Here is a 27,741-nt window from a genome sequence, read left to right on the forward strand (position 1 = left end):
CTTTACATAGCCTTTTCCCCTCTGCCTCTCAAATCTCCTATACCTTTCTTTTATAAGGACACCTATCATTAGATTTAGGGCTTACCCTATATGATCCCATCTCCAGATCCTTAGATGTATCTGCAAAGACCCCCTTTCCAAATAAGCTCATATTCACAGGTTCTGAGGGTTAGGACTTAGACATATCTTTTTGTGGGCCACAATTCAATTCATTAGAGCCATTCACATCTTCAACTTTCTAGGGATAGGTTCAGGGTAAGGTGTGTGACATTATAATAGGACCCAGAATACACAGGCAGAGACAGACTCCTCAGGATCTAGGAGTGTTTCAGCCTGTGAAGTCCTTTTGCATGGGCCTCTTTGATATCCCATGAGATCTCAGAAAGAAATGATCTGACCTCTTCACCCTGTTCTTTTTCTATAGTGATGGTTAACAGCTTTGGGGCCGTTTATAGCCCAATTATCTTAGCAGCTGGCTAGTGAACTCAGTCTTACCAGTAGTCATATGTCTTAGAAGGAAGGAGCATTTACTGAATCCCTAATCTGTGCCAAGATTTTCACTTTAACCTCCATAAAGATGTTATGAGTTAGAGCGTAGAGGCACAAGAGTGGCACCCAGTGGCTTGACACTGCAAGATCAAGGACAAGTCAAATCCTTTAGCCTCTGGGCCAGTCCCTCAGTTTCCATTTCTAAATAGGAAAGGTAGAATAGCTGACCTCTTGAATAATAGAGAATAAAACCACCTATAGCTATTATATAGTGTACGGAGAAATGGAAGAAATGAAAGAATATTTAGAGTTTTATAGAATCTATTCAGGGAAAGGCCATGCATGAGTGGAGATTTTAAGCCTGAGTGTTAGAAAACAGACAATGGGCCAGGAATGAGTAGGCAAGATATTACTGCAGGGCTTAGTGTCACAGATGTGTGTAGAGACTGGGAACTTAAATCCAGAATGAGCAGGAGCAGTAATGAGGCAGTTTTCTAAGGAAAGGCATTGTTCCGCAGGGGGCTAGCATTAAATGTCCCATAGAGTGTTAAATCCAAGGAGGTGTATCCGAGGACAGGGCTGTCTCATCTCAGATGGTGAATGAATGGTATGCAAGGCTCCCAGAGAGCTCAGAGCTTTATTCCTCAATGTGGGTAGTTCCTTGTTAAGACCAATTTCGAGATAGGAGAAAAGTTTATCTATTGTATGAGATTTTCCACACTGAAGTAAAAAAAAAAAAAAAAAAAAAACTTTCTCTCAAAGAAGAAAAAAATGTTTGGAAAATTTCCTAATATTGTGTCTACACATCTTTAGGGCCATCTTTGCCCCTTCAGTGTTCCTTGGAATGCAATTATTTAGAAACTGAAAGATTAATAAACAATATATGATAGAATGTCTATTTTTATTGAGATATAATTCCCATACCATAATATTTACCATTTTAAAGTGTACAATATCATGGTTTTAAGTATATTCACTGTGTTATGCAACCATCACCGCTAAATTCCAGAACATTGCCATCACACCAAAAAGAAACTCTGTACCTACTAGCAGTTAGTCCCAGTTCCCTTCTCCTTCCAACCCCTAGCAACCATTAATTTACTTCCAATTTCTATGGATCTGCCTATTCTGGATGTTTCATATAAATGGAACCATACAATATATGGCCTTTGTGTGGCTTCATTTAGCAGGTTTTCAAGTTTCCTCCATATCATAGCACGTAACAGCACTTCATTTGTTCTTAAGGCTGAATAATATTCCCTTGTATGAGCATATCACATTTAGTTTACCCATTCATCAGCTGATGAACACAAGTTTTTTCCCACTTTTTGGCTATCATGAATAATGCTGTCACGATTAACTTTCTGAGTAACTTCCACACTGTTTTCCAAAGTGGCTGCACCATCTTATATTCCCATGAGTACTGTAGGATGGTACCTGTTTCTCCACATCCTTATCAATGGTTATTATTATTTTCAGTACTATTACTATTATTGCCATCTTAGTGGGTGTGAAACAGTATCTCATAGTGCTTTTGATTTACATTTCCCTAATGAATAGTGACGTTGAGCATCTTTTCACGTGCTCGTTGGCCATTTGTATATATTTTTTAAAGAAATGCCTATTAAATCCCTTATCCATTTTTTAATTGGATTGTTATTTTATTGTTGAGTTACAAGAGTTCTTTACTCTGGATACAAGTATCTTATCAGATCCAATTTGCAAATATTTTCTCCCATTCTTGTGAATTGACTCTTCACTTTCTTACAAAGTGTCCTTTGAAATACAAGTTTTTAATTTTGACGAAGAGGATATCGACTTTTATACATTTGTATTCTTGAAAAGAAAAGTAAGCAACTAGGAGGATTGGGTTCTGGACTTATAAGTACTTCTGCTTCTCTGTCCAGATTGAACCAACTAGTGTAGCAGGGCTCTAAAAGGCCACAGACGACTACAGAATGTTTCCTGTGGCTTCCCGGGTTTGACTCTCTCAGTTATTTGTTGAGTACTTACCCTGACTAAGGCACTCTGCTAGCCAAAGAGAAAGGCAAGAAAAAAGTCTCTTTAAAGAAACTTAAGATGTAGAAAATGCACATAGGCACATAAAAATGCTGAGCAGGGACATGCAGAGCATACTTCAGCCCCCGAGGAATGGGACAGACAGTAGGCAAGTGATCAGAGGTGAGAGAAGGAAGGAAATGCCAGGAGTGGCTGGAGTGAACTGCAACAGGGTCCACAGAAGAGGGAAGCCTTGAAGGTTAGAGTCAGGGTAGGAGGATTCCTGAGTCAGGAGGAAGTTAAAAGAAGAGTTCCAGGTGAGGGATGATAGCCCTATGAGGTCAACAAAGCCACCACACATCTGTTTCACTAGGGTTTGTTCATGCTTCTGCAAAACTCACTGAGGTCTTCTAATTTTTTTAAGCAGCTGTCCCCAGAGAAAAAAGATGCAGCCCACAGCACTGAGGATACACATGAGAACAGCAGCCCAGAACTCACTGCAGGTAAGGTATTAGCTCTCAGGTGAGCCCTGGACTGACACTGGGGAAGTAAAAAACATGACTTGGAGCTTTCAGACTGTTCCGTTGCACCTTTTACCACCGCAGTGTCCTGGGACCTGGTCGCTTCCACTGCCACCATGAGTCTTCAGGGACAGCAGCAGGCGTTCCTTCCTAAAAGCTGGTATGACAGGACTAGAAGTTCTAATACAGTTTGTGCAGTTACAGATAGCTGCATATGATGGGGTGGGGGAAGGTAATAAGCAGATTCAGGACCTTGAATCCAGTTAGTCCCTTCATATCTTTTCTTGATTATTAGCGTTGATACTGCAGCTCTCCCCTGTTGTGCTTACGCCTCTGTTTGGGCCTTTGGAGGCTGCTCCTGGGTGCAGACACCACCTCACCCTTGATGAGTGTTATGGGGAGGTGTCGGTGTGTGTGATGTGATGGCAATTATAATGATGTCTTTTCTTCACACATGCTACCCCCCCCAACAGCCTTCAGGGCTAGCAGCAGCAAGTGTAACAGCAACTCACACATAGTCACTGGCAAGTGCCATGCACTATTCTGAGCTTTTAAAATGTATTTTTGCTCTTAGTTCTCAAAGCAATCCTAAGTGGTATAGGTACTATTATTATTCTCATTTTATAGATGAAGTAACTGAGGCCCAGAGATGTCAGTAAACTTACCCAAGGTTACACAGCTAGTAAAAGAGCCATAATTCAAACCCAGGCAGCCTACCTCCAGTCTGTCTCTGGAAGACCCAAGTTAGCAGGGATGCCCTCCTACAGATGCTGAGTTCTTTGGACAAAACAGTATTTGGGCTTGAAGGAAATTGGGGATTGTGACTTCAGCTTCTGTGCTTTGTTGGTAAATCCTTGTTTCCAGGGTCACAACTACAACAAGCTCATGTTGTCTGTGCTTAGGCCTAAGATATGGTCCTGAATCATTGTCAATTGAGCCATGTTTTAAATGTTGTGGGAATAATGATGGAAATAAGAAAAGTTTTATTTGTGCAGTGAGGAGAGACAAAAAAGTAAGTTCCTTCCCTTAGAAGGAAGAAAATTAACATTTAATTCAACACCTTCTTGGACTCCAAGGAGATGTTAGGCTCATCCACAGACCTTATCTCAATTTAGTCCTTACAGTGATCCTTTGGGGTGGGTGGCATTAATCATGTCTCACAAATGAGAGAACCCAGGCTCAAGTCAGGTAGAGCAATAGCAGGAAGAGGAGCTGAACTGTAGCCTGCTGCCTCCAAAGCCCATCCTTTCACCACAGTTCAACATGAGCCTTGAAATCTACCTATTTATTATTTATTTATTTATTTATTTTTTTGTCTTTTTCGTGACCGGCACTCAGCCAGTGAGTATACCGGCCATTCCTATATAGGATCCGAACCCGCGGCGGGAGCGTCGCCGCGCTCCCAGTGCCGCACTCTCCCGAGTGCGCCATGGGCTCGGCCCAAAATCTACCTATTTATAATCTAGTGGGCCCCCCTGGAAGATTTCTTGCACTGTTCTGCTCTACAGACCTGCAACTCTTGCCAGCATCCATCCTATGTCCCACATGGGCTGCTCTGCTGAAGAAAATGACGGAACAACTGGGTGTTGATGCCATCATACATCCGTGGTCCCTTCACTGAGACATCTTTGGTTTATCAGTCCTTTCCTTGTCTTTCTGTCCCTTTCTCTTCAGTGGCTATGCCACTCTTAAAAATCTATCCCTAAGGCCAGCCCGTGACTCACTTAGGAGAATGTGGTGCTGATAACACCTAGACTACAGGTTCAGATCCCGAACAGGGACGGCCGGTTGACTCACTGGGAGAGTGTGGTGCTGACACCACCAAGTCACGGGTTAAGATCCCCTTACTGGTCATCTTTAAAAAAAAAAAAAAAAATCTATCCCAGTTTATCAGCCAGCCACCAAAAAAAAAAAAGTCTATCCAGCTCTGCCTCCTGACATAGACTTCTACTTCACATGTACTGATTTCATTTCTCAGTAAACTCACCTAATTTGTACTCCCCTCTCCGCCACTGCAAAACCTTGTCATTGTGGGGACCCATTCCCTTCAGGCTCAGAGTGGCATTGTCCTTCCTGCTTTCTCAGGACCTGCCTGCATCAGTTATCATTTCTGCCCCTTCAACTCTCTTCTGAGTTGTTCCCTCAGCAGGTCCATCTCTCAGTTCTTCAAAAGGAAATCTCTCACGGCCTTGGAAATTCCTCCACCTACCCTCAATCTCTTTCCATCTCAGCCAAGATTCTCAAAAAAGCAAAGATTCTCCCTTTCTTCCTCTCTCATTCTCTCCCTGACCTTGGGCACTTGCTTTCCAACTGTGGCCTCTGAAACTGCAAGTTCTCTCATTAGGAAAGGTCTCTTAATTATGAAGTTAGGCATTTATGTTGATCATATCTGAACCATTTGCAGAATTTGGCACTGTAATACTGTGACTCACCTGGTCCTTCTCTCTCTGAGCTTTTCTCTTCAACTACTTTCTTCTGGCCATCCCTAAACAGTGTTTGTCCTGCACTCCATCCCAAGCTGCTATCTGCCATCCCAGCTGTTGCCCACTGCCTCTGCACTCAAGACCCCCAAATTGGTATGACCAGCCCAGGCCTCTCCTGAGTGCTGCTCTGTGTGGAGGTCCCATTGGTACCTCAACTTCCTCTCCGGATACTTTACCCACCACACACACATCCCAAGATCAGCTCTTACTTTAGTCTCTGTCATGATTAACAGCACTGCTATCTATCCAGATTTCACATCTGAAACACTGGATTCATTTGAGAGGCCTTTCATTCTCATGTCCCACACCCAGTTCATCACCAAGGACTCTTGGTTTGGCCCGATGAATACTTTTGATTTCTGGTGATGCCTTCACTTCTGGGCTTTTGAGGTCTTCCTGCCTCTAGTTTGATCTAAGCCATAAATTATCTTTCTGAAACACAAAATTAATACTATACGTCTCCAGGGCTTAAAACACTTCACTGGCTTCCTGTTTATTTCCTACAAATAAACTTCTGTTTCTTAGCCTCCTTTGATTCCTGCCAACCTCTTCAGATTCATTTCCTAGGATCCTCCACCACGTATTTTATGTAAAATGTTGCTTTATGCCTTTATGCCTTTGGATAAAGTTTATTTGCATAACTTTCGGCATGGAATTCCTTTTCTCTGCCTTGTCTGTCTGGTATATTTCTCTTCACCCTTCAAAACCCAGCTCGGGGTTTTGAAACCTTTCTTCACTGCGAAATGGTTAACGGCTTCCTCTTCTGTTCTATCCCTGAGCTTTGCACACACTTCTGCATCCCTCAAGCATCTGTGAGATTCTCCAAGGGAAATGCTCATTGATCTACATTCCCAGAACCTGCTTAGGAAGAATATATCCATTCAAACTCGCCTTAAATTTGCACAAGTGAATCAGTTAGGAGTAGAAAACACGGCCTACGGGCACTGCCCAGTGCAATGTGAGCAACAAAGGGAGACGGAGAGGGAGTGGGGCCGGCTTTCTGGCCTGGGAATCGGAGCTTGGTAGGGAGAGAGGAGCTTTATAGTGCAGACTCCATGAACAATCCGTGCAGAAAGAGATTAAGCATGCGTGAGCCCCAAAGTGATGGCCTGACACAATCCCTGATGCCCCTTCCCAGGTCCGGCTCAGAGGGAACAGAGAGGCCCCGAAATCATTCTGCAGCCTCCGCCTGCTCCTGAAGGCGCTGGAGCTGCAGCGTTTTGATCTGGACAGGGCCTGATGCCAGAAATGCGGTGGGAGGGCTAAGAGAGCCGTGCCCAGCGCCTGAGCGCCCTTTCTCCCAGGTTTACCTCCTGCCCCAGGCGGCTTTCTGGCATAGGACCATGGCAGTAAGATGAACTGGGATTATTTTCTCCTAGAGCCCAGCGGGCAAGCAGAAAACAAGAGGCTCAAAAGGGGCAGCCTCCGCCAGGCCGTGGAGGAGATGCGAGCTCTCCACTCTGCCCGGGCCCCGAGCCCATCAGAGGCGGCCCCGTGCGGCCCAGAGCCCCCCGCGGCCTCCCTCACCCCTAGCGGAAGGGAGGCCCGCGCGGCCCACGGCCGGGCCCCGGCGCCTGGCAGGACGAGCTCCGGGAGCGGCCTGGAGGTAACCCGGCGAGGGCCGCGCAGGAAAGGGCGCGGCTGGAGGTGCGGGGACCCGGCCACTGCCGAGGGGTCCTCACCTCGGGACCTTTTGCTCCCGCAGGAAGCGCTGTGGCTGCAGGAGGTCTCCAACCTGTCCGAGTGGCTGAGTCCCGGCCCTGGGCCTTGAGCCGAGCCCTCTCCCGGAGGCCCCCGGCCCGGAGGCTGCGGGCGGCCGCGTGCTGTCTGTGCTCCAATAAAGTTGCTCAACTAGCACCGCGTCTGCCTCAGTGTCGGGGGCGCGGCCGGGGGGCGGGGCGCGCGGGGCGGGGCCCGAGCTCGCGCCGCTGCCTGACGTCACCCGCGCTTCCATGAGGTCGCGTCACTGGTGCGCGCCGCGGGTCGGGGCGCGATGGCGGCGCTGGGCGGGGACGGGCTGCGCCTGCTGTCGGTGTCGCGGCCGGAGCGGCAGCCCGAGTCGGCGGCGCTGGGCGGCCCGGGCCCCGGGCTGTGCTGCTGGGTGTCCGTGTTCTCCTGCCTCAGCCTCGCCTGCTCCTACGTGGGCAGCCTGTACGTCTGGAAGAGCGAGCTGCCCAGGTGCGGGGGCTGCGCGCGCTGCGGGAACCCGCGCCCCCGCGAGGCGGGGCTGGGGGCGAGGCTGGGGCGGGCCGGGGGCGGGGCCGCGCTGACAGGAGGCGGCCGCAGACCCCCCTGAACTTCCTGCCCCTCGGTAGGGACCACCCTGCCGTCATCAAGCGGCGCTTCACCAGTGTCCTGGTGGTGTCCAGTCTCTCGCCCCTCTGCGTGCTGCTCTGGAGGGAACTGACAGGCATCCAGGTGCGACGGAGACAGAGCAAAGGGCCTCGGGGGAGAGAGCTCAGGGGCCTTTTGGGGGAGGGAGCGACACTGATGCCCCCTTTCCTGTGGCTCAGCCAGGCACATCCCTGCTCACCCTGATGGGCTTCAGGCTGGAGGGCATTTTCGCAGCGGCACTGCTGCCCCTGCTGCTGACCATGGTGAGTACTCCTGCTTAATTTTTCTTCCTCTGACTTTTGTTATTAGCATGATACGCCTGTCTTTTGTGGCGTTTTTTTCTTGTCTTGGTCGTGTGGGCTTTTGGCTGATGGGGAACAGGAATTGTGAAATGGCTCCGAGGCCCTCACGTATGAATGGGTGGGAAATCCTGGCTGAGAACAGAACAGGAAGCTTGAAGTCTCATGAAACTGGCCAAGTGCAAAAATCTGGGCAAGGGCAGTGGATTATGGTGAAAGTCTTTCCTTTGATCTCTCCTGTTTTTTCTGGCCCCAGATCCTTTTCCTGGGCCCACTCATGCAACTCTCTATGGATTGCCCATGTGACCTGGCAGATGGGCTGAAGGTTGTTCTGGGTGAGTTCTCAAGGCTGAGGGGGAAAGTAGGCACATGCAGTCCAGGACAATGGGGAAGAGGATCGGTGGTCTGAACATGAGACGTGAGATGTCATTTCTCTGGGTGTGTTTCCTCATCAGTAAAAAGGGAACATATAGCTGGGTGGCCTCTAAGAGTAGGTTACTGATACCCAAGGACGCCTCTAGGGACCACAGTGGTACTTGGTGTGGACCAGACAGCATTGTCCCCTGCTTCCCCAAATCAGAACTGGTCTTGGTTACATTTTGATATCTCTAGACTTTACTACCAGGATACTCTGCCTAAGCTACTAATACCTTCTCTGTCAGTTGTTTCAAGATGTTGCTTTATGTTGGATATGATAGACAAAGTTCAACTGCACCCCCACCCTTGTTCTTACTTAGTATTGGCACCTAACCTGAGTTTGGACAGGATAAAGTTGTGGTTGAGGGGTCTCTGGGGCCTCATTGTTCAGTAGCTAGTCATTCGTTGCTTGTCCTGAATCCCGCCTCTAGCCCCCCGCTCCTGGGCCCGCTGCCTCACAGACATGCGTTGGCTGCGGAACCAAGTGATTGCGCCCCTGACGGAGGAGCTGGTGTTCCGGGCCTGTATGCTGCCCATGTTAGCACCATGCACGGGCCTGGGCCCTGCTGTGTTCACCTGCCCACTCTTCTTTGGAGTTGGTGAGTCTGTCCAATCTGGTACTGCTAAGATATTCCCAGTGTGAAAGCTGAGAATGGGGCTTGGGGCAGGCCTAGAGGGAAGGCTGCGGGGGAAGTGACATTACATGGTTCTCACCTTCTTCCAAGCCCATTTTCACCACATTATTGAGCAGCTTCGTTTCCGCCAGAGCAGTGTGGGGAGCATCTTTTTGTCTGCAGGTGAGTCCTGGAGAGATTGCCTGGGGCAGTGCTGGGTCAGGGTGTGTGGGAGTGTCCCTGATGGCCACTCTGGCAGAAGAATTGGCAACAGTGGACTATAGTATTGGAGGGGCCACCGACCATGGGAGTTGGGGTACAGAGAACAGCCGTAGGTGGTGGGGCAGGCAGCCATTGCCCCAAAGGGGATGGTCTCTGGCTGATGGGCGTGCAGGTGTGGTCACTCGAGGCCTCCCCGTCTCCAGCGTTCCAGTTCTCCTACACAGCTGTCTTCGGTGCCTACACTGCTTTCCTCTTCATCCGCACAGGTTGGTTCTCAGTCTCTCATGTGTCCCCCGGGGCTCGGGCCCACAGGAGTGGGTGGGAGAATGGGAGTACTATGTTTGTTCTAGGAGCGACAACAAGGTCTACCATTCCTTGAGACAGGCTGAGCCAGGGATCTGAGAGGTGGAAAGAAGCAGAGGCCATGGTGTGTGGGTGGATGGGTGTGGTAGGTGGATGGGTGCGGCGGGTGGGTGGGTGTGGCGGGTGGGGCATTGACCTCCTGTTTCATGAGATGAGGGTCACTAGCCCTGGTAGGGCTGGAGGAGGTGATGGGGCTGCTCTATGAGCTGCTCTCTTTCCCCTCCCCAGGACACCTGATTGGGCCGGTTCTCTGCCATTCCTTCTGCAACTACATGGGCTTCCCTGCCGTGTGTGCAGCCCTGGAGCACCCTCAGAGGCGGCCTTTGCTGGCAGGCTATGCTCTTGGTGTGGGACTCTTCCTGCTTCTGCTCCAGCCCCTCACGGACCCCAAGCTCTACGGCAGCCTTCCCCTTTGTGTGCTTTTGGAGCGGGCAGGGGACTCAGAGGCCCACCTGTGCTCCTGACCTATGCTCCTGTATACACTTCTACGAACTCTCACGGGCTCCCCAGCCCCTCCCTATCAAGCGGTACTGCAGAGGAGGGGCTGGCTAGGGTCTCCGAGATCTCAGGAATTTTTGTAGGGGATTGAAGCCAGAGCTAGTTGAATCCCAGGGACCAAGAGAAAGGAGCAGATATCCAAAGGGTGCAGCCCCTCTCAAAGGGGGGTTGAGCAGCAGCTGGGAGTGAGGGGACAAGGGGCAAGTCCCAGGAGCTGTGCACTTCTTTCCTCACTTTGGACTGCTGCTTCTCTGAGCTCCTCTGCCCCCTCTGTCTCTGAAAAGCTGCTTGGGGGGTTTTTATTTATAAAACCCTTCACCTGCACCACCCCCACCGACCCCCCCCAACTTCCCAGGGCCCCAGGGTTTTCTCATTGTCTTTTTGCATCAGGACTTTGTATTGGGATATTAAAGAGATTTAACTTGGGTAACATGGCCTTTGGGAATCAGTCTATTTGGGATCTTGGGAGTTTGCCCACCACCTGTCCTGGCTACCATAAATGCTAACCGCTGGGCATTTCAGCCCAGCAGGCAGTTACTTGGAGTAGAGGATGGGTTGGGAGCCTCTGGCTGCTGTAGGCCTGAGGCTTCCTCCTTCCTGAGCCATGCCCCAAGTCCTAGCACAGGTGGGTTGGAGACTGCAGGTACCAGCTGAGGGTCCAGCTCATCCCGGGGCCTGTGCCTTGGCTTCCAGGGTCAGAGAGTGGGACCCACAGCCCTGAATGTGTTGATGGAGCCTCCATCCTGTGTCTTCTGGGAGGGTGGAGGATTGACTGGGGCCTCCACAGAACTTACCAGCCTCATTTTACACAAGAGGAAATATATCTAAAATGGGAGAGTCACTCAGGAGTAGAGGGTTTACAGTTCTCCACCTCAGACCTCTGCCACTGTACTGCTGGTCTAATCCCTGAGGAATCCAGAACCAAGGGCTCAGCACTGAGAATAAGAGGGACTATACCAAGCACTATGGTAAACTCAAGGTTCTTAGGCCCTGGTGGTAATCTACCTGCTCTTCTTGTTTTAAGGATTTCTGTTCCCCTGGGGCCTTTTTTCTTCCTGATTCTTGAAAGAATGTTATGCTTTTAGGTCTCATTCCAGAATCAAGGAGGTTGTCCTGAGTCCCCTTCCTTGAGGCTGGTGGTTGAAGGAAATGGATGTGCCATCATTCCCACAACGCCCCCAGGTTGGCTATGACTAAACTAAATTGACCTGACTCTAAATAGCAGCACCAAGTCACACACCTGCCTCCTGGAGAGCTTTCTTCTCCCCCAGCTTGGGTAGCAGCTGTCAGGGGCAGAGGGGTGAGCACAGGGCCTGTTTTAGAGGGTACTTTTGGGATCTTGGGGTCCAAAGAGGATAAGGCCCAGACCCAGAGTACTTGCCCCTCCTCCCCCACCCCCCGAGATTAGGTACTGGTACCCTGAGAGCACTGGGCAGGGTTGAGACCTGGGCTCTGCCCCTCCCCTTCTCACAGAGTCCAGTGTTTCCTCCACCTCCCCACCCCCCTGCTCCTGCTCAGGAACTGCCCAATTTCCTCTGCCTTTCCCCTCTTAGCATCCTTACCTCTCCCATGCCAGCCAGCAGGCAGGAAGGCAGTCATGCAGGCAGAAGAGTTACTGTCCCCCCTCCAGGTGAGGGAACTTAGGATGGGCCGCGATGGGCAGGGTTAGAACCTGGGACCCTCGATCCAGTGCTCTTCACCCGCTCAACATCCTGTAGAGCATTCACAGTAATCTCCGCTATACCACTATTCCTGAGGGTCTCACCTCCCGCCCAGAAGGTGGTACTGCTCTGCTTTGAGTCCTGAACTACCTGGAGCTGGGAGTTTGGCCCTGGGTTTTAGTAAAGCAGCGTGGCTGGGAAGCAAGTTTGTTCACAGCCTGAGATTCAGCCCTCTCTGCTTCTTGCTAGTTGTGGAGTCCTGGACAAGTTATTTATCCATCCTGTGACTGGATTTCTGTGTCCATAGAATGGCTGACAGTTGATTTCCTGATTTAATAGGTGTTAAGTGCTTAGAACAGACCCCATCTCCCAAGCAAGCTCAGTAACAACTAGTCCTGTTTGGGTTATATGGACAGTAGGAACTCAAAAGTGGTTTAAACCAAGACCATGGCTGTCACCTTTGCTACCCTCCCAAGAGGAAGATACAACTGACCTGCCCCCAGCCCACAAGGGGCTGGAGAGGCAGCCTTGCCCCCTCTGCTGAGTGGTGCAAACTAGGGGTGGTGCTAGGTATTGGGGGGTGCTAGGAAGGACCCAGCATGGAGGGCAGGGAAAGCCAGTTTTATTGAACAAATTTCCCAGCACCTGGGGCTTAGATCTCCCCTGCCCAGGAGGTAGGACCCCCTAAACCTTCTTCCCCAAGTCCTAGGATCACCTGTCCCACCACCTGTAGTCTCCAGCAAGGAAAGGACCCTTATTGGGCAAGAGATGAATGTGTGAGTGACTGTCCACCAGTAGGGAAAGGGCAGATGGCTGAAGGGAATGGGCCACTACAGGCCGCGTCTCTCCTGTCCAGCTGAGGACAGGACCTCCAGGGCCAGGCCTTCCTGCCCGCAGGCAATGGCCAGCCTGGGCCTGCCCTGGCATCACAGCTTCTGTTGAGGGCTCGGGGTGGGGATGGCTAAGCTGCCAGTCTGGGGCGAGATCACTCAATCTCCAGGATGAGGTCGTCGCCTTCCAGTGTCATGTCCTTGGTCACATGGACCTTGCGGATAGTGCCGTCCATGGGTGAGGTCACCACAGTCTCCATCTTCATGGCACTGAGCACACACAGGGGCTGGCCCTTGGCCACCTTGGCTCCTGCCGCCACCTTGATGTCTATCACCTTCCCAGGCATGGGTGCCCCAATCTGGCCCTTCACATCCTTCAGGGCCTTGGGGTGGAAGTGCATCTCCTGCAGAAAGGGCAGAGTAGTCACGAGACATCAGGCCCGGCCTACCCCCACCACTTGGCTGGCCCTGGGGGAGCCGCACCTTCATGGCCTGGGTGTCCTTGACCAGGATGGACCGCAGCTGTCCATTGAGCTCAAAGAAAACTTGCCTCTGGCCCGCCCGGTTCAGGTCACTCACAGCAAGGGCTTTGATGTGCAGTGTCTTGCCACGCTCCAGCTCCACCTGCAGGGACGGGGTGGAGGCTCAGAGCTGAGGGGCAAGTTGAGGAGAGCAGTCCCCTGACCCTGGGTCTCAGCTCCTCACTTGTAAAGGCCTAGCTCCCGGTCTCTCAAAGGTCCTTTCTGCTCCCAAAGCTTGCAAGGCCGGGTGACAGCCAAGCCAAGGTCTGGAGCTCTAGGGCAGGGGTGCTGGAGTCCTTAGGGATGGCAGGGGCAGGGGTGCTGGGTGGAGTGTTGACAAGCATCAGAACCACTGACCTCAAACTCCTCTGCAATTTTGGGGCCCTGCAGGAAGAGGCGGGTATTGAGGCTATCCAGGGGGCCAAAGGTGGCAGTGAAGTCCTTGAAGTGGGAAAAGACGTCGGGGTACATGGCTGCTGAGAGCACATCCTCTGGGGTCACCTCCTCCCCATGCCGCTCCATCAGCTCCTTCTCCAGCCCCTGCAGGTCTAGTGGAGCAAGGGAGGCTCCGGGCCGCCCCTCCACCCTTGGCAGGTCCTTTAGCACCTGGGAGGCAAAGCAGAGGGTCAAGCTTAATTCCTGCACCCAAGCCCCACCCTCACATCATGCTGGGTCCTCCTTACCTTAGAGCGAAGGGGCTCAGGGAACCCGCCGTGGGGGACACCAATGTAACCCTGCAGGAACTCCACCACAGAGCGGGGGAAGGACAGCTCTTCTGCCTGAGCTTCGGCTTCAGCCCGGCTCAACCCATTTTGCACCATGAACTGGGCCAGGTCCCCCACAATCTTGGAGGAGGGTGTCACCTGAGGAGAAGGGCCCCTGGATGTTAGGGTGCCAGGCACCTTATGGAGGCCCAGAGGTGGTTTGTAGGGCTGTGCTCCAGGTAAGAGCACTGATCTGGGCTCACCTTGATAAGGTCACCCAGCATCTGGTTGGCCTCCACGTAGGCCTTCTTGACCTCTTTGAACTTGGAGCCAAGCCCCATGCTGTGGGCCTGGAAGTGCAGGTTGGTGTACTGGCCCCCTGGGATCTCATTCTCATACACATCTGAGTTGCCAGACTTCATGGTGGCTGTACAGTCAAAGGCCGCGTACAGGCCCCGAGCCCCCTCCCAGTACTCACTGTAGTCAAACACGCGCTCCAGGGGCACTTCTGCAGAGAGGCCAGAGTCAGAGGAAGGCTCAGAAATGTGCTAGGCTCCTCCCTGGACCCAGGGCCAGCTCAGGACGCATCTTGGACTTGGGTGATAGAAGGTGGCAAAGCTAGGGTAGGGCATCTGGATTCTAGGTATGCCACAGTCTACTGGGACTGGTGGCAGCTGTGGCCTTAAGAAGGGCATAGCCATGGTCTGCTTCTCTGCCTACCTGTGTCCAGAGGACTCCCTCTGGTACAGGCCACCAGGGCCCCCATACTGGGCTGCGAAGTCATCCCAGACATGGAGTCAGCTGCCACGTCCACCACATCAGCACCAGCCTGGGCACAGGCCAGCATGGCTGCCACACCTGCCCCAGATGTGTCGTGCGTATGGATGTGCAGTGGGAGGTCGGGGAAGCGGTCCCGGAGGGAGCTGACCAGCATGGTGCAGGCCGCTGGCTTCAGCAGCCCTGCCATGTCCTGAGGGAGGGGCGAGGAGAGAGAGGGTAGGTCAGGAGGGGCACAGCATGTGTCTGTGGGCAGAGAGGGAGGACCGCAAGGAGCCCAGGCACCTTGATGCACAGGATGTGGGTGCCAGCTCGCACCAGCTCTTCAGCCAAGCCCATGTAGTACTGCAGCGAGTATTTGGTACGGCTGGGATCGGCCACGTCACCTGTGTAGGAAATGGCAGCCTCCACCACACCTCCGGCACTGCCTGCTGCCTCCATGCCCAGCAGCATGTTGGGCAAGTAGTTGAGGGAGTCAAAGATCCGGAAGATGTCCATGCCGTTCTCTTTGGCCACCTCACAGAACCTGAGTGGGTGGGGGAGCCCAGGGGTAAGCCCTACCCTACTCCCCCCTGCACATTCTCTGCAGCTTCTGGCCCACCCTACTTCCCTGGGCAATGAGATCTGAGGGTCTGGCCTGGCAGGGGCATGGTCGCCAGAGGCACCAGGGTGGGGTGTGCACAGCAGCTGGACAAGCCTTCTCCAGGGCAGCCCGGGCTAGGCAGGGTCGCCTGGAGGAATGCACACTGGGCAGAGCTGGGTCCTGTGCTTGTCACATGCAATGCAGTCATTGGTGAGCCTCGTCTGGAGGATCAGCTGAGGCATTCTTTCTTTTTCAAAGGAGTGGCAGGCTGGGGGAGAGAGCACTGAACAAAGAGTCCTGCAGCCTGGGTTCCAATCCTAGCTCTACACTGCATGGCCTGGGACAAGTCATCTGCCCATCCCAGGGCCTCCACTGCCCCACAAGTGAAACAGGGTGACCCAGAAGCCCTCCCCGTTCTGCAACTACAATTCTGCACTCCACGACATTTCTAAACAGCAGGTGCTGCTGATGTGGCTACAGAGACCTGATTCTGAGCCCACTGTGGGGATCACAGGCCATCGCAGTGTGGCCTGGTACCCACTGAGCCACGCCTACAGTGTCTTGCCCACCCCACCCAAAGCTCACTTGAAGACCACATTGTCGGGGTAATTGGTGTAGCCCACAGCATTGGCCCCCCGCAGCAGCATCTGGAACGGGATGTTGGGGATGAGCTCCCGGAGCTCCTGCAGCCGCCGCCAGGGGCACTCATATAGGAAACGCATGGCAACATCAAATGTGGCTCCTGCACAGAGACCAAAAGGCCCAGATCAGCTTTGCATGCCACACGGACCGCACCATGCCCTGCAGCTCTGTGGCCTGAGTCTCTGGCCCCAACACAGGCCCTGCTCCTCTTCAGAGTTCCTTGTGTTCTCAGCTCCAGCCCCTACAGACTTTTCCCTTTGTTGATTTCTCGGGCAGCTCAGGCCACTTGTGTCCTCTCTGTACCCCATTGTACAGCCCTCGTGGCCTCCCCCCCCCCTCCGAACCCCTGGTTCTCTGTGCTGTAATTAACTAACAGGCCGGTGTCTCCTCCCTGACACTGGGCTTCCCAGGACAGTGCCTGAGTCTCAGCTCTGCAACCTCATGCCCACCACCAGGCCTGGCTAGAGCAAGCACCGGTGTTTGCTGAACACTCTGCCTTCCTCAGGCCTTACTCTTTGTTTTCTCAGTGTTAACATCTCCAGCTACTCCCAGCGTGTCCCCAGTGGCCTGGGCCTTCAGGGCTGACCACATAGTGGGTACCCAACTCCTGCCGGGCGCTGTCCAACATTCCAGCCCTCTTCCAGCCTACCTCCCCAGTTCTCCATGCTGAACAGCTTGCTGAAGTTGTGGGCAACATAGGGGGCGATCTTTTTGAGATCATGGGTGCGCACACGAGTAGCCAGCAGTGACTGATGGGCATCCCTGAATGTCGTGTCCATCAGCAGCAGCCCCTGGTGGTTCCGCACAGCTCGAGCAAAGCCCTCAGGCCCCTCTCGCAGCAGAATGTCTCGGAAGCCAGCCGGGGGTGGGCCTAGGACAGACAGGGGCATTGGCACTTATCCTGAAGGTGGCAACCTCTTCTGTCTCCCCCATCAGTTGTCAGAATGGATCTCACCTACCTATGGGCACTGCAGGGACAAAGGGGTCTGTGGGGCTGGGGCTCGCCTTGACAGGGATCGGGGTGGTCGGGCCATTCACCATGACATGTCCTGGGGAGAGAGTGGGCAGTGGGTCAGGGCAGGCTGGATAGAGTCTGAGATGAGGGCAGCAGTGAGAGTAGGTGAGCTTGGGGTTGGGGACACTCTTCCAGGATACCCATCCTCCAGCTGGTCCCATCCTCTCCAAAGCCAGGGCCTCCTGGGACTAGGCAGTTGGGACCTATTAAGGGCCACACGGATGGAAAAGGAGGGTCTCTAAGATCAGGAGCAAGAAGGGTGGGCAGAACGGGACAGTGACGCACAGGAGTGAGGTACAGGACCACAAGCGGAGGGGGAGGGGCAGGGGAGAGAAGGGCAGTCTTGGGCCAGACCAAGATAGTGCAGCAGCTTCTGGGCCCGGTTCTGTGCGGGCCGCAGCTGGAACAGTTCTGGGTTCTCGTCGATGAACTGGGTGTCCACGGTGCCTGCCAGGAACTGTTGATTGTTGAGCACATTCTGCAGGAAGGGGATGTTGGTCTGCAGGACAGAAGCGGGAGGGAGGGTGTCAGCATGCAGCAGGGACAGGGAAGGGAGAGCAGAAGAGGCTGAAGGTGCCACCTGGACCAGCACAGCTTCGGGGCCTCCCTGTGGAAGGGCATTTCCCCATCCCTCACCGCCCCCATTTTTGGCACGTGCTGAATGCCACTCCCTCCACGCACCTCCTCCCCTCCCCGCAGCCCAGGACACTGTTAGCCTTTCCTGCAGCGGCACAGCACAGAGCAGCCACCCTCGTGCCCTCCAGCCGTGCTTCTTGAAAGAGGCCCCCACCTTCCACACACCCGTGCCCCGCCACTCCCACGAGGTCGCCTCCTCCTGGCTACATCAGCGAGCGCGCTGTCACCTCCACATGCTCTCCCTGGGCTTCAGAGTCATCCTGCTCTCCTTGTCCTCCCCGCTCTCGGCCCCTCTTCTCACACACACCACACTCTTCCTGGGTGGCCTCATCCTAGGCCTGCAGCTCCAGGGACAAGACCGAAAGGTGGAACTGCCTCCTTGTACCTCTCCTTGTACGTCCCTTACGTAAGCTCAGCAAGTCCCAAACCGTCTCCCCTCCCGCTTGCCCAGTCCTCCTCTGCCTGCTGGTGGGTCCTGGCTACCCAGTAACCAAAACCCAGACCCCACCGCCCTTGCCACCTGCTCCTCCTGTGTCACTGGGCAAGTCAGACGATCCTACCCGGGCCGTCTCTGGACTCACCGCTCCGTCTGCAGGCCACGCCTTCTGCTGGCCTCCCTACTCATGGTGACCTCCAGCTGCTCCAGACCCACCTGGTCAACCCTCCTGATGTCTCAACGGCTTTGTCTTCTCCTCGCACCCTCTTGGCAGAGCTGGATGCCCCCTTTCTAGTGGGTCCCTGTGGGACCAGCTGTGGGAAAGCCCATGCCGTGGCCTCATCTTTTGCCTGTCCACACTCTCCACTCATCTGGGAGCTCTTTGGAGGAAGGGCTGCTGTCTGAGGTACCTGTGTCCATTTGATTTTGTGCACAGGGGCCCTCAGTCCTGCTTATTAAATGGCTGGGTGACAATATGAGGCTGGGGCAGGCTAAGTATAACCTAGAGGCCACATGGGGACCTGAGAGCCAGCACTGTGAGATGCCCCATGACTGGGACTTTGTGTGTGAGCATGCCTGTGGCCTTGTGGTTATAGCCCTGGCCTCTACTTCAGAGAAGGTGTCTCCACATGTAACCCATTGATGATTTCTGTTGGCACCTTCAACAGGGACCTGAGGCCCAGCACGGACCTCTTTGAGAGAGTCTGTCCCCCTAGCGTTTCTATCACGGTCTGGACAGGAAGAGCACCTCCCCCACCAGCGTCCCACAGGTGGTCACTGCAGGGTGGGGCCCAGCCAACAGTGCCTCATGCCTGTCTGATGTGACAGGTCTGTCTGCCCCTGATCCTAGCCCCTGCCCCTCCTAAAGAGATGGGATCATGTCAGCTGGGCCAAGGCATGGCATTTGAGAAGAGACACAACCAGAAAAACCATCTAAAGAACCTAGAGATGCACAGGGAAGAGAAGGGTCCTCAGAGGCCTCCCCGTCCCACCCTGCACTTCCCTTCTGTAGATCCCTCCCCCTTTGTAATGACTAGGCGTCTGTTGTCCCCTGTGTACTATAAGCACTTCATCCGCATAAGAACCAGGGTTCCTGATGGGCTCCATTCCCAGCACAGGGTGGCATGATAGACGCTAGTAAACGTGTATTTTTAGGGTGAACGAAAACATTTTTAATGTGGAGAAGAGGAACAAAGAAATATCTGATGTCACTGCACATCAGAGTTGACCTGGACCAGGATCCGGTCCTCCTCCTCTGACAAATGCAACAGCTGGTCCAGGAAGTGGCAAGCATGGGAATGGCCTCCAGCTGCCACTGGTTAGGCCCCTCACAAGCGACAGGTTTCCTCTTCTCACCACTGAAGTGGTGATTACGTGCAATAAATACCCCTTGGCCTACGTGAGGAAAACGTTTCAGTGGCTAAGGAACCGCCCAAGGCTGCGCTGCCGGGCCGGGCAGGATCAGAACCCCAGTGTCTGCTTTCCGAGTTCCCAGGAGTCAGGTCTGGAGGGACGAAACGGGGCAAGCCCGGGTCTGAGCAGCCAGAGTGAGGCCCGGGATGCTCGGGGAGGTGGCGACTTCCAGTGTTTTCCTCTGGGTGGACTACTAGTGGTGGCCGGCACAGGCGAAGGACCAGGGCGTCCGCCTGGCCCGGTTCCGAACCCTCAGCGCTCCCACCCAAGCCCGGGCTCCCGGAGGAGGCGAGCAGCAGCCGGGAAGCGGGAACTTCTCACCGGGCCGCTCTCCAGGGAAACGGGCCCCCGGGGGCAGGGGGAGGAGGAGGGACCGCAGGCGCGGCGAGGGCCACTGACGCGCAGCTCCGAACAGCGTGCACCGCCGGCCCGCGGGAAGCCGCCCGCGCACCCCAATCTGGCCGGAGGCGGAGGCCGGGTGGCTCCGGAGCTCGGGGCCGGCGGGGCGGGGCGCCTGCCAGAGTCCGAGCCCCCTCGGCCCCACCCCGCAGCAGCCCTCCGGGGGCGCCGCCCCAGCCCCCCAGCCCCGTGCCTGTTGGGGACCCTCCACGTGACTCGCTGATGCAGAACGGTTATGACCTTCAGCGTGTCTGTGAGCGCGAGGGTCCCAGCAACGGTGCGAGTTTGCGCCCGGCCCTGCCCGTGGGCGTGGGGACGTGTAGGTGTGTGGGCATGTGTGGGTGTGTTGGGGAGGGTGCCCAGGACATGTGACAAAGCCTCCCGTCGCTGGGAGATGGTGAAGGGGCCCGCGAGCCGGCGCTTTGTCTGGCCGGCTGCAGAGTGAGGCCGGCGCGGCGGCGGCGCGACGCGGTGCAGGATGCCAGGGCGCCGGGGCTGCCGGGGGCGCGCGCGCCTGTGCCGGGGTGAGTGCGCTGCGGCAGCGCCGGGGGGCAGCGCGGCGGGCCCGCGCCGGCCCGGGCCTCGGGCGTGACCGGCGCCACCCGTGGGCGCTGCAGTGGCCGCGTGTCCCCGTGACCTCGGGAGCCTGCTCGGGCCCGGTGGGTCCCCGCGCGTCCCTCCCCGTCCGCCTTCCACGTGCGTGTCCGTGGCGCGCGTGCCCGCCGACGCGCCCCCGCCCTCCTGTCGCCGCCGCCGCCGCCGCCACCGCGAACCGCGCCGGGAAAAGGTGCCGGGAACAGAGCGAGCCGGGGCCGCGGGCCCGAGCGCCATGGGCCGGAGGGCGCGCGGCGGGCGGCCGGTCAGCCTCGGGCCTCGCCCCCGCGGTAGAGCGGCCTGGAGTCGGCGGGGGCCGGCCGGTCTCGCGGGGAGGCCGGCCCGCGCCCCCTGAGCGACGGACACCAGGTGAGGGGGCCGCGGGGCGCAGCGCGGGGGCCGGCTGGGGAGGGGCCACGGCCACGCGAGGGGTTTGGGGGGCGCAATCCCTGGCGGGGGAGGGGATGGCGCCGAAGGGGAGGGGGTTGGCGATTCCAGGGGACGCCGGGGAAAGGGAAGTTCCGGGACCCTCCCTGCTGTCGGCCCACCTCCGCTTCCTGCCTCATGCCTCACCTTGTCCCCAGCGCCTGGACTCCCCCTAAACTGCTTGGGAAATGTGGCCTTTATTATGGGGGGCCTGGCCCTGCAGGCCCCAGGCTTCCCTCATCCCTGGGGGTCCCCTTGGATCTCTAACCCAACCCCTCCCCAGGCCAGGCTCTTGAAGCTGGCTCCTGGGATTGTGCCCTGGGCACAAGTGGGCACCTGCCCCAGCCCCACCTGTGCCTGGGCTGTGGCCCTTCCTTACAGGGCACCCACCATGGCCCCGCCAATCCTGCTGCTGCTGCTGGCCAGTGGAGCAGCTGCCTGCCCACTGCCGTGTGTCTGCCAGAACCTGTCCGAGTCACTCAGCACCCTCTGTGCCCACCGAGGCCTGCTGTTTGTACCGCCCAACGTGGACCGGCGCACCGTGGAACTGCGGCTGGCTGACAATTTCATCCAAGCCCTAGGGCCGCCTGACTTCCGCAACATGACAGGGCTGGTGGACCTGACGCTATCTCGCAATGCCATCACCCGCATTGGGGCCCGCGCCTTTGGGGACCTGGAGAGCCTACGCTCCCTACACCTGGATGGCAACAGGCTCGTGGAGCTGGGCACTGGCAGCCTGCGGGGCCCCGTCAACCTGCAGCACCTCATCCTCAGTGGGAACCAGCTGGGCCGCATCGCACCAGGCGCCTTCGACGACTTTCTTGACAGCCTGGAGGACCTGGACCTGTCCTACAACAACCTCCGGCAGGTGCCCTGGGCCGGCATTGGTGCCATGCCCGCCCTGCACACTCTCAACCTGGACCACAACCTCATCGATGCGCTGCCCCCGGGTGCCTTCGCCCAGCTTGCTCAGCTCTCCCGCCTTGACCTCACCTCCAACCGCCTGGCCACACTGGCACCCGACCCGCTTTTCTCCCGGGGGCGCGACGCTGAGGCCTCACCTGCGCCCCTGGTGCTGAGCTTCAGCGGGAACCCCCTGCACTGCAACTGCGAGCTGCTGTGGCTGCGGCGGCTGGCGCGGCCAGACGACCTGGAGACCTGCGCCTCCCCGCCAGGGCTGGCGGGCCGCTACTTCTGGGCGGTGCCCGAGGCTGAGTTCTCTTGTGAGCCCCCTCTCATTGCCCGCCACACGCAGCGCCTCTGGGTGCTGGAGGGCCAGCGGGCCACACTGCGGTGCCGGGCCCTTGGCGACCCTGTGCCCACCATGCACTGGGTGGGCCCCGACGACCGGCTCGTCGGCAACTCCTCCCGCGCCCGAGCTTTCCCCAATGGGACCCTGGAGATTGGGGTGACAGGTGCTGGGGATGCTGGGGGCTACACCTGTATTGCCACCAATCCTGCTGGCGAGGCCACAGCTCGAGTGGAGTTGCGGGTGCTGGCTTTGCCCCATGGCGGGAACACTAGTGCTGAGGGGGGCCGCCCCGGACCCTCGGACATCGCTGCCTCAGCCCGCACTGCTGCCGAGGGCGAGGGGACTCTGGAGTCTGAGCCAGCTGTGCAGGTGACAGAGGTGACCGCCACCTCAGGGCTGGTGAGCTGGGGGCCAGGGCGGCCGGCTGACCCTGTGTGGATGTTCCAAATCCAGTACAACAGCAGCGAGGACGAGACCCTCATCTACCGGTGAGGATGCACACTGTGCACCCCCGGCCCTGCTCCCCATCTCCTGGGCTCTACGCGCCCCCTTAGCTTCTGAACTCTTGAAGCAGGGGCTGGGCCCAGCACTTCAGGGGGTGTTGGGGCTGCAGGGGCAGGGGAGGCTGTGGGCCCTGCCCCATGAGGTGGCCTAAGCATGGCGGATGGGTGTTTGTGTGCTGTAGCACAGGGCCCTCCCTGCACATGCACGTTACTTCTTCCTCTCCTGGTGCCACCCCCACCCCCACCCCATCCTCCTCAGCTGGCCTGGGGCCTGTGTCAGCACGTACACCTGTCCCCTGGCACTGTCTCCTGTCCCACACACGCATGCCTGCCTTTCTCTGCCTTCTTGAGTGAACACACAGGGCAGGTTTGGTCCTGCGGGGAGGGGACATTCAGAGCTGGGAGCAAATAGCAGGTTGGGGATGGACTGGGAACCGTGGGAAACTGGGACATGGGGCTGGACCCCAACCCTGGGGCTCTGACCACCTGCCCTTGCCTGCAGGATCGTCCCAGCCTCCAGCCACCACTTCCTGTTGAAGCATCTGGTCCCTGGTGCAGACTATGATCTCTGCCTGCTGGCCCTGTCACCTGCCGCTGGGCTCTCCGACCTCACAGCCACTAGGCTGCTGGGCTGTGCCCATTTCTCCACATTGCCGGCCACGCCCCTGTGCCACGCCCTGCAAGCCCACGTGCTGGGCGGGACCCTGACCGTGGCCGTCGGGGGTGTGCTGGTGGCTGCCTTACTGGTCTTCACTGTGGCCTTGCTGGTTCGGGGCCGGGGGGCCGGGAATGGCCGCCTCCCCCTCAAGCTCAGCCACGTCCAATCCCAGACCAATGGAGGTCCCAGCCCCACACCCAAGAGCCACCCGCCACGGAGCCCCCCACCCCGCCCCCAGCGCAGCTGCTCCCTGGACCTGGGAGACACCGGTGGGTGCTACGGTTATGCCAGGCGCTTGGGAGGGGCCTGGGCTCGCCGGAGCCACTCTGTGCATGGGGGGCTGCTCGGGGCAGGGTGCCGGGGGCTGGGGGGCAGCGCGGAACGGCTGGAAGAGAGTGTGGTGTGATGGAGACACAGCTTCCCTGTGCTCCAAGGAGCATATGGTGTGGGGCAGAGGACCTGGGGTGGCCGCCTGGCCTGCATAAGCAGCACGGCCCCAAGAGGCCCTCCCTGGTTTTTATCCTCAGTACCTCAGGCTCCCCTGTATACTTGGCGGGACAGGGGGTCCTTTCCTTGGTTCTGGCCTCCAGACTAGGTAAGAGGACAGGTCCCTCCAACAGGTGCTCACAGCCACCAAGGCAGGGGCTGCAGCCACTGAGCGGGAGCCTTGTTTTTATTTATAATAAAATTGTTGAGGACACCTCAGTGCTAGTCTCTGGTCTTGTCCTGCTAGGCCCCCTGTAAGGGGAGGGAGGGGAAAGATGGGACAGAGAACCAGTAGAGGCATATAGACCAGGACAGGCATCAGGACTGGGGCTGCCAGGCCCAGTGGAGGCGGTCCGAGCACCTTGGGGCCCCCCAGCCTTTTCATAGGTCCAATGGAGCAGCATAGGGTGTCTTCTGAGCTAAATGAGCCCAGGCCCAGCCCTAGAGCAGCCATGGGCTTCCGCACCCTGGCATCAGGGCAGAGGACACCCATCCTGGCAGGTGTGGACAGGGTACAGTGCCTACATGGTGAACCCAGGCACATGGTGCTTGGCACAAGCATCTTCCCCAGCAGTGCGCACAGCGTCGACAGGACTGGACATAGCAACAGCAGCAGGTGTGACATGGTGCAGCCCTTCTGGGCATACAAAGGGCACTAGGTCGGAAACATTCTTCTGGGCACAACTCAGTAGAAGGTCCCCATGGCTCTTGGTGACAGCCTTGTCACCATCTACCAGGTCATCTTCTGGATTTGTAAAATGCCATCCACAAGGGACTGGAAAGGGCTGGGAATCTCACTGTCCTGCTGTCAGCCCAGAGCCCTCCAAAAGGATCCTGCCACAGTCCAGGACCAGAGTGCCCTGCTCTGCCTCCTCTGCTGGGACCTTGGGCCAGGCCCTCGCAGCATCTGACTGCGGCCTTCTGAACAGCCTTCTCCTGGACACTCCTACACAGATACTCGCAGACACGGGCGGCTCTCAGCGCACCAGGTGCTCTGTGAAAATGCAGGAGGCGCTGGCATCCCAGGGCTTGCGACGCTGCCTGGCCCGTGGCAGGCCACCGTAAATGTGCTGCATGGGTGTGCTGGTGCTTTCTGTGTAAGGCCACAGCACTTCCAGTGGGCAGCCCAGGCAAGGCTGGCGCTCTAAGGTGCATGCATGCACACAACATGTGCAGGCCGAGCTCACGCATGCATGCCTGCCCTCCCACCCCAGAACACAAGTGCATGTGACCACAAGAGACTCTGGCGTAAATCAATGGAAACAAGGCCCTCAACAAAGAGCAAGAGAGTGGGGGACCCAGGGCTGGTGAGAGCAGGTGGGTGTGGGGACAGCAAGAGGACAGGAGTGGCAGGGCCAAGGGCCAGGGCCACAGGTCTAGGCGTTGGCAGGAGGCTCGGGGCATGGCAGGAGCCAGCAGCCTGGTCTGGGTACATGTTGGGGGAAGACACTGGCAGCCCAGAGACTGGAAACACATGTCCTGCTGCTGGCCCTTGTGGTCATGGGCCCCTATGTCCCTTTCTCCACCTTGCAGGGACAGATCTAAGGTGGAGGATATTCCTGGGCCCTCCAGGGTACCCAAGGGGCCAGTTTGGCACACAGGGTGGGACCCTGGCACTGAGGTGAGGAGGGAGTAGAGGAACCAGGCACAGCCACAGGGGGCTGCTAGGGCCACCACCAAAAACAACACAAGTGACAGGTGAGGGTGGGGGCAACATGGCTCACCCCACTGGGGTCATGGTATACATGGACTGCATAGCCTCTTCCAACACTGCAACAGCCACAGGAAATCCTTGCAAGGAAGACCAGACCCCACAGCCAGAGAGGAGGTGGCACACAAGATGCTGGAAGCTGATGTCACAACACCCATCTGCCATGTGTGCAGGACGTGGACTCCTGACAAGGAGCCCACAAGGCTTCCCATGGAATAGGGCAGACCCCAGCATCCGGGGAACGTGCTGTCGGGCTGCGGGCCTGGGGAAGACAGCCAGCCCAGTGCCGGCAAGCACAGGCCCTGAAGCCTCCCTGTGCATTACTCAAAAGGTCTCTGCACCCAATGGGGTGACTGCCGGGATGCACCACAGAGCCACATGGACAGATGAGAGGGATGACCGCGGGGCACTGAGGGGACAGTGGCCGGGGCTGGGAGGAGCTGTGCGGAGGACACGAGGCCGGGGAAAGGGGCCCAGCTCGGCCCTGGGCAGTGGGCAGGGGCAGTGTCCCAAAGAGGGGCACACTGCACTCCCCCATGAAGGCCCCCACGAGAGGGCGAGGGAGGGACTCACATGGTGGCTGAGGGCCAGGGCCCATCCTCGGCTCTTCTTCCTCCGCCATTCTGATGGCGGCACCCACAGGATATGTGGGCAGATGCTGGCTTCAAAGGACAAGACAGCATTTCTCGGCTGTGAATTCACCTCTAGCTACAGATGCCAGTGACGACAGGGAGGCAGTGGACCTTGAGGATCATGGCCCAGCAGGGCAGCCACCACAACCAGACTCGCCGCACCACCCGGCCGCATCTCTCGGCTGCAGCCACCTCCCGGGCTGTCCCTGAAGCACCCAGCCCGATGCACACGCCAGGCCGGTGGGGAGGGGGGTCTGACTTTTCACAAAGGGACCTCATTCACACAGGGCGTCAGCTCTCATCAGGGTGTCCAGGTTTTCCTGAAACTAAGAATTACCTGGGGAGCTTGTTCAAAACACAGGCACAGAGGCCTCTGCCCAAACCTGTGGGATCAGAATTTCCAGAAGGGGGACCTGGTAATACTTAATATGCTCCAGGGGATTCTGACCCGAGGGTAGGAAACTGTGGGTCTCCCCAGAGCAAGACTGGACAGGAAGCACTCAGGCTCAGGAGACAGCCCCAGGCGCAGGGACGCTGAGGAACACCTCGGGGGGAGCCCTGGCACCAGCAGCATCTGAATGCAGCCAGGGGAGGCTAATGTGCAGCACTGACTGCGACAGGGTCAGAGCCAGGGGCGAGACGGGGGCAGACAAGCGAGTGCGCCACCGAGGTGCTCTCTGATGCACCCTCCAGGCACCCTCCGAGGACCAGGAGCAAAGGCAGGTGGGGCGCGGCCTCTCACCTTCACTCCTCGGACGCGGAACTCAGCAAGGGCTCTGCTCATCTTGGTGGCAGCTGTGGGGTGGTCTTTGCCGTGGGCGATGACTTTGACCAGCAGGGAGTCATAGTGGGGAGAGATGACAGCTCCTTGGAAGGCAGAAGCGTTATCCAGGCGGATGCCCATGCCCTCCCCACTCCGGAACACCTGTGAGGAGGGAAGGGGGCGCCAGGGACGGGGTGGGTGCAAGCTGTGGTCCAGAGGTGGCTCTCACCCCAGGCTCGACGGCACGGGCTGGGCAGGGGCTGAGGGTGCCCGCAGGTGGATCCCAACTCTGGTTTGTCAAGGTTTGCTGCTTCTGTCAGCAAACCCAGTGTGCCCGCTTCCCTAAGCCCTACACAGTTGCTGCCACCTCCAACCTGAGAGAAGCTGGGAGGGGACAAAGGAGGACATGCCCCGCCAGCCCCAGGGCTGCATGCACAGCCCAGCCAAAGCAGGAGAGGGGCCCTGGGCAGCAGGGGCCAGCCCTGTGTCTGTTCCCAGAGCCGGATCCCACAGACCTCCCGCAGCCTGCCTGACCAACCCCATTGCCCACCAGATCACTCAGATCCATTCATTCATTCCACGAGCACACGTTGGTGTCCACTGTACACCAGACACTGCGGATTCAGCAGCTAAAACAGACGTCCCTGCTCAGGGCTCCCAGACAAACATGAAATACACAGACTGGTGACAGGGATGCTGCAGGTCAGTGAGCAAGGACAGGAGACAGGTAGGCTGGCCAAGGAAGCCTTTTTGCTTTAACATGTAGGGTGATGGGAAAGGCCCCAATGTCGACCACGTTCCCTTCCTCGCTTCCTTCCAGGAGGGGAGAATGGGAAGAGAGGTGGGAAGAGAGCAGGCACA

General features: G+C 56.9%; 4 protein-coding genes across 13 annotated transcripts in view; 3 read left to right on the forward strand and 1 right to left on the reverse strand.

Annotated features, from left to right (window-relative positions):
- TOP6BL (TOP6B like initiator of meiotic double strand breaks) overlaps nt 1-7,318 on the forward strand; it is an 85,259-nt gene extending 77,941 nt beyond the window's left edge. Inside the window, exons 14-16 of the mRNA XM_063095177.1 lie at nt 2,912-2,990; nt 6,871-7,097; nt 7,197-7,318. Of these exons, the coding sequence (XP_062951247.1) occupies nt 2,912-2,990; nt 6,871-7,097; nt 7,197-7,262 (372 nt within the window). The 3' untranslated portion in view covers nt 7,263-7,318. The remainder of the gene's footprint in view (nt 1-2,911; nt 2,991-6,870; nt 7,098-7,196) is intronic.
- Nucleotides 7,319-7,483: 165 nt separating this feature from the next.
- RCE1 (Ras converting CAAX endopeptidase 1) lies at nt 7,484-10,637 on the forward strand. 6 transcript variants are annotated; one of them, XM_063093964.1, is made up of 9 exons: nt 7,484-7,669; nt 7,807-7,909; nt 8,005-8,088; nt 8,381-8,459; nt 8,973-9,140; nt 9,267-9,338; nt 9,550-9,643; nt 9,762-9,804; nt 9,969-10,061. In XM_063093964.1, the coding sequence occupies exons 1-9, from the start codon at nt 7,485-7,487 to the stop codon at nt 9,975-9,977; spliced, it is 837 nt and encodes a 278-aa protein (XP_062950034.1). In that variant the 5' UTR covers nt 7,484; the 3' UTR covers nt 9,978-10,061. The 6 variants fall into 6 exon arrangements, with proteins under 6 accessions (XP_062950034.1, XP_062950032.1, XP_062950033.1 ...); XM_063093962.1 differs by having other exon boundaries at nt 9,728-9,804; nt 9,969-10,053; XM_063093963.1 differs by having other exon boundaries at nt 9,728-9,825; nt 9,969-10,043.
- Nucleotides 10,638-12,450: 1,813 nt separating this feature from the next.
- Nucleotides 12,451-27,741, reverse strand: part of PC (pyruvate carboxylase) — a 111,916-nt gene continuing 96,625 nt past the window's right edge. For 4 of the 5 annotated variants that reach the window (XM_063094062.1, XM_063094060.1, XM_063094057.1 and 1 more), the window contains 12 exons: nt 26,860-27,042; nt 17,326-17,470; nt 16,916-17,005; nt 16,606-16,827; nt 15,900-16,056; nt 15,017-15,257; nt 14,675-14,924; nt 14,218-14,462; nt 13,934-14,113; nt 13,608-13,856; nt 13,213-13,353; nt 12,452-13,133 (listed from right to left, as the gene is read on the reverse strand). In XM_063094062.1, coding sequence (XP_062950132.1) covers nt 12,885-13,133; nt 13,213-13,353; nt 13,608-13,856; nt 13,934-14,113; nt 14,218-14,462; nt 14,675-14,924; nt 15,017-15,257; nt 15,900-16,056; nt 16,606-16,827; nt 16,916-17,005; nt 17,326-17,470; nt 26,860-27,042 — 2,352 coding nt within the window. In that variant the 3' untranslated portion in view covers nt 12,452-12,884. Of the gene's footprint in view, nt 13,134-13,212; nt 13,354-13,607; nt 13,857-13,933; nt 14,114-14,217; nt 14,463-14,674; nt 14,925-15,016; nt 15,258-15,899; nt 16,057-16,605; nt 16,828-16,915; nt 17,006-17,325; nt 17,471-26,859; nt 27,043-27,741 lie in introns of all 5 variants that reach the window. The other variant, XM_063094058.1, reaches the window with a different exon arrangement.
- Nucleotides 20,768-23,694, forward strand: LRFN4 (leucine rich repeat and fibronectin type III domain containing 4). The gene is made up of 3 exons (XM_063095600.1): nt 20,768-20,818; nt 21,257-22,615; nt 23,133-23,694. Exons 2-3 carry the CDS (start codon nt 21,267-21,269, stop codon nt 23,692-23,694), a joined length of 1,911 nt encoding a protein of 636 aa, XP_062951670.1. The 5' UTR covers nt 20,768-20,818; nt 21,257-21,266.

The sequence above is a fragment of the Cynocephalus volans genome, chromosome 4 (genome assembly GCF_027409185.1).
Source record: "Cynocephalus volans isolate mCynVol1 chromosome 4, mCynVol1.pri, whole genome shotgun sequence".
In the NCBI taxonomy this organism is placed as follows: domain Eukaryota; kingdom Metazoa; phylum Chordata; class Mammalia; order Dermoptera; family Cynocephalidae; genus Cynocephalus; species Cynocephalus volans.

Coding starts and splice junctions, on each gene's coding strand:
- RCE1 (XM_063093960.1), top strand. CDS start 7,485: ATGGCGGCGCTGGGCGGGGACGGGCTGCGCCTGCTGTCGGTGTCGCGG. Junction 7,670..7,806: donor TGGAAGAGCGAGCTGCCCAG/GTGCGGGGGCTG, acceptor GCCCCTCGGTAG/GGACCACCCTGCCGTCATCA. Junction 9,141..9,266: donor CCCACTCTTCTTTGGAGTTG/GTGAGTCTGTCC, acceptor CCTTCTTCCAAG/CCCATTTTCACCACATTATT.
- LRFN4 (XM_063095600.1), top strand. CDS start 21,267: ATGGCCCCGCCAATCCTGCTGCTGCTGCTGGCCAGTGGAGCAGCTGCC. Junction 22,616..23,132: donor GACGAGACCCTCATCTACCG/GTGAGGATGCAC, acceptor CCTTGCCTGCAG/GATCGTCCCAGCCTCCAGCC.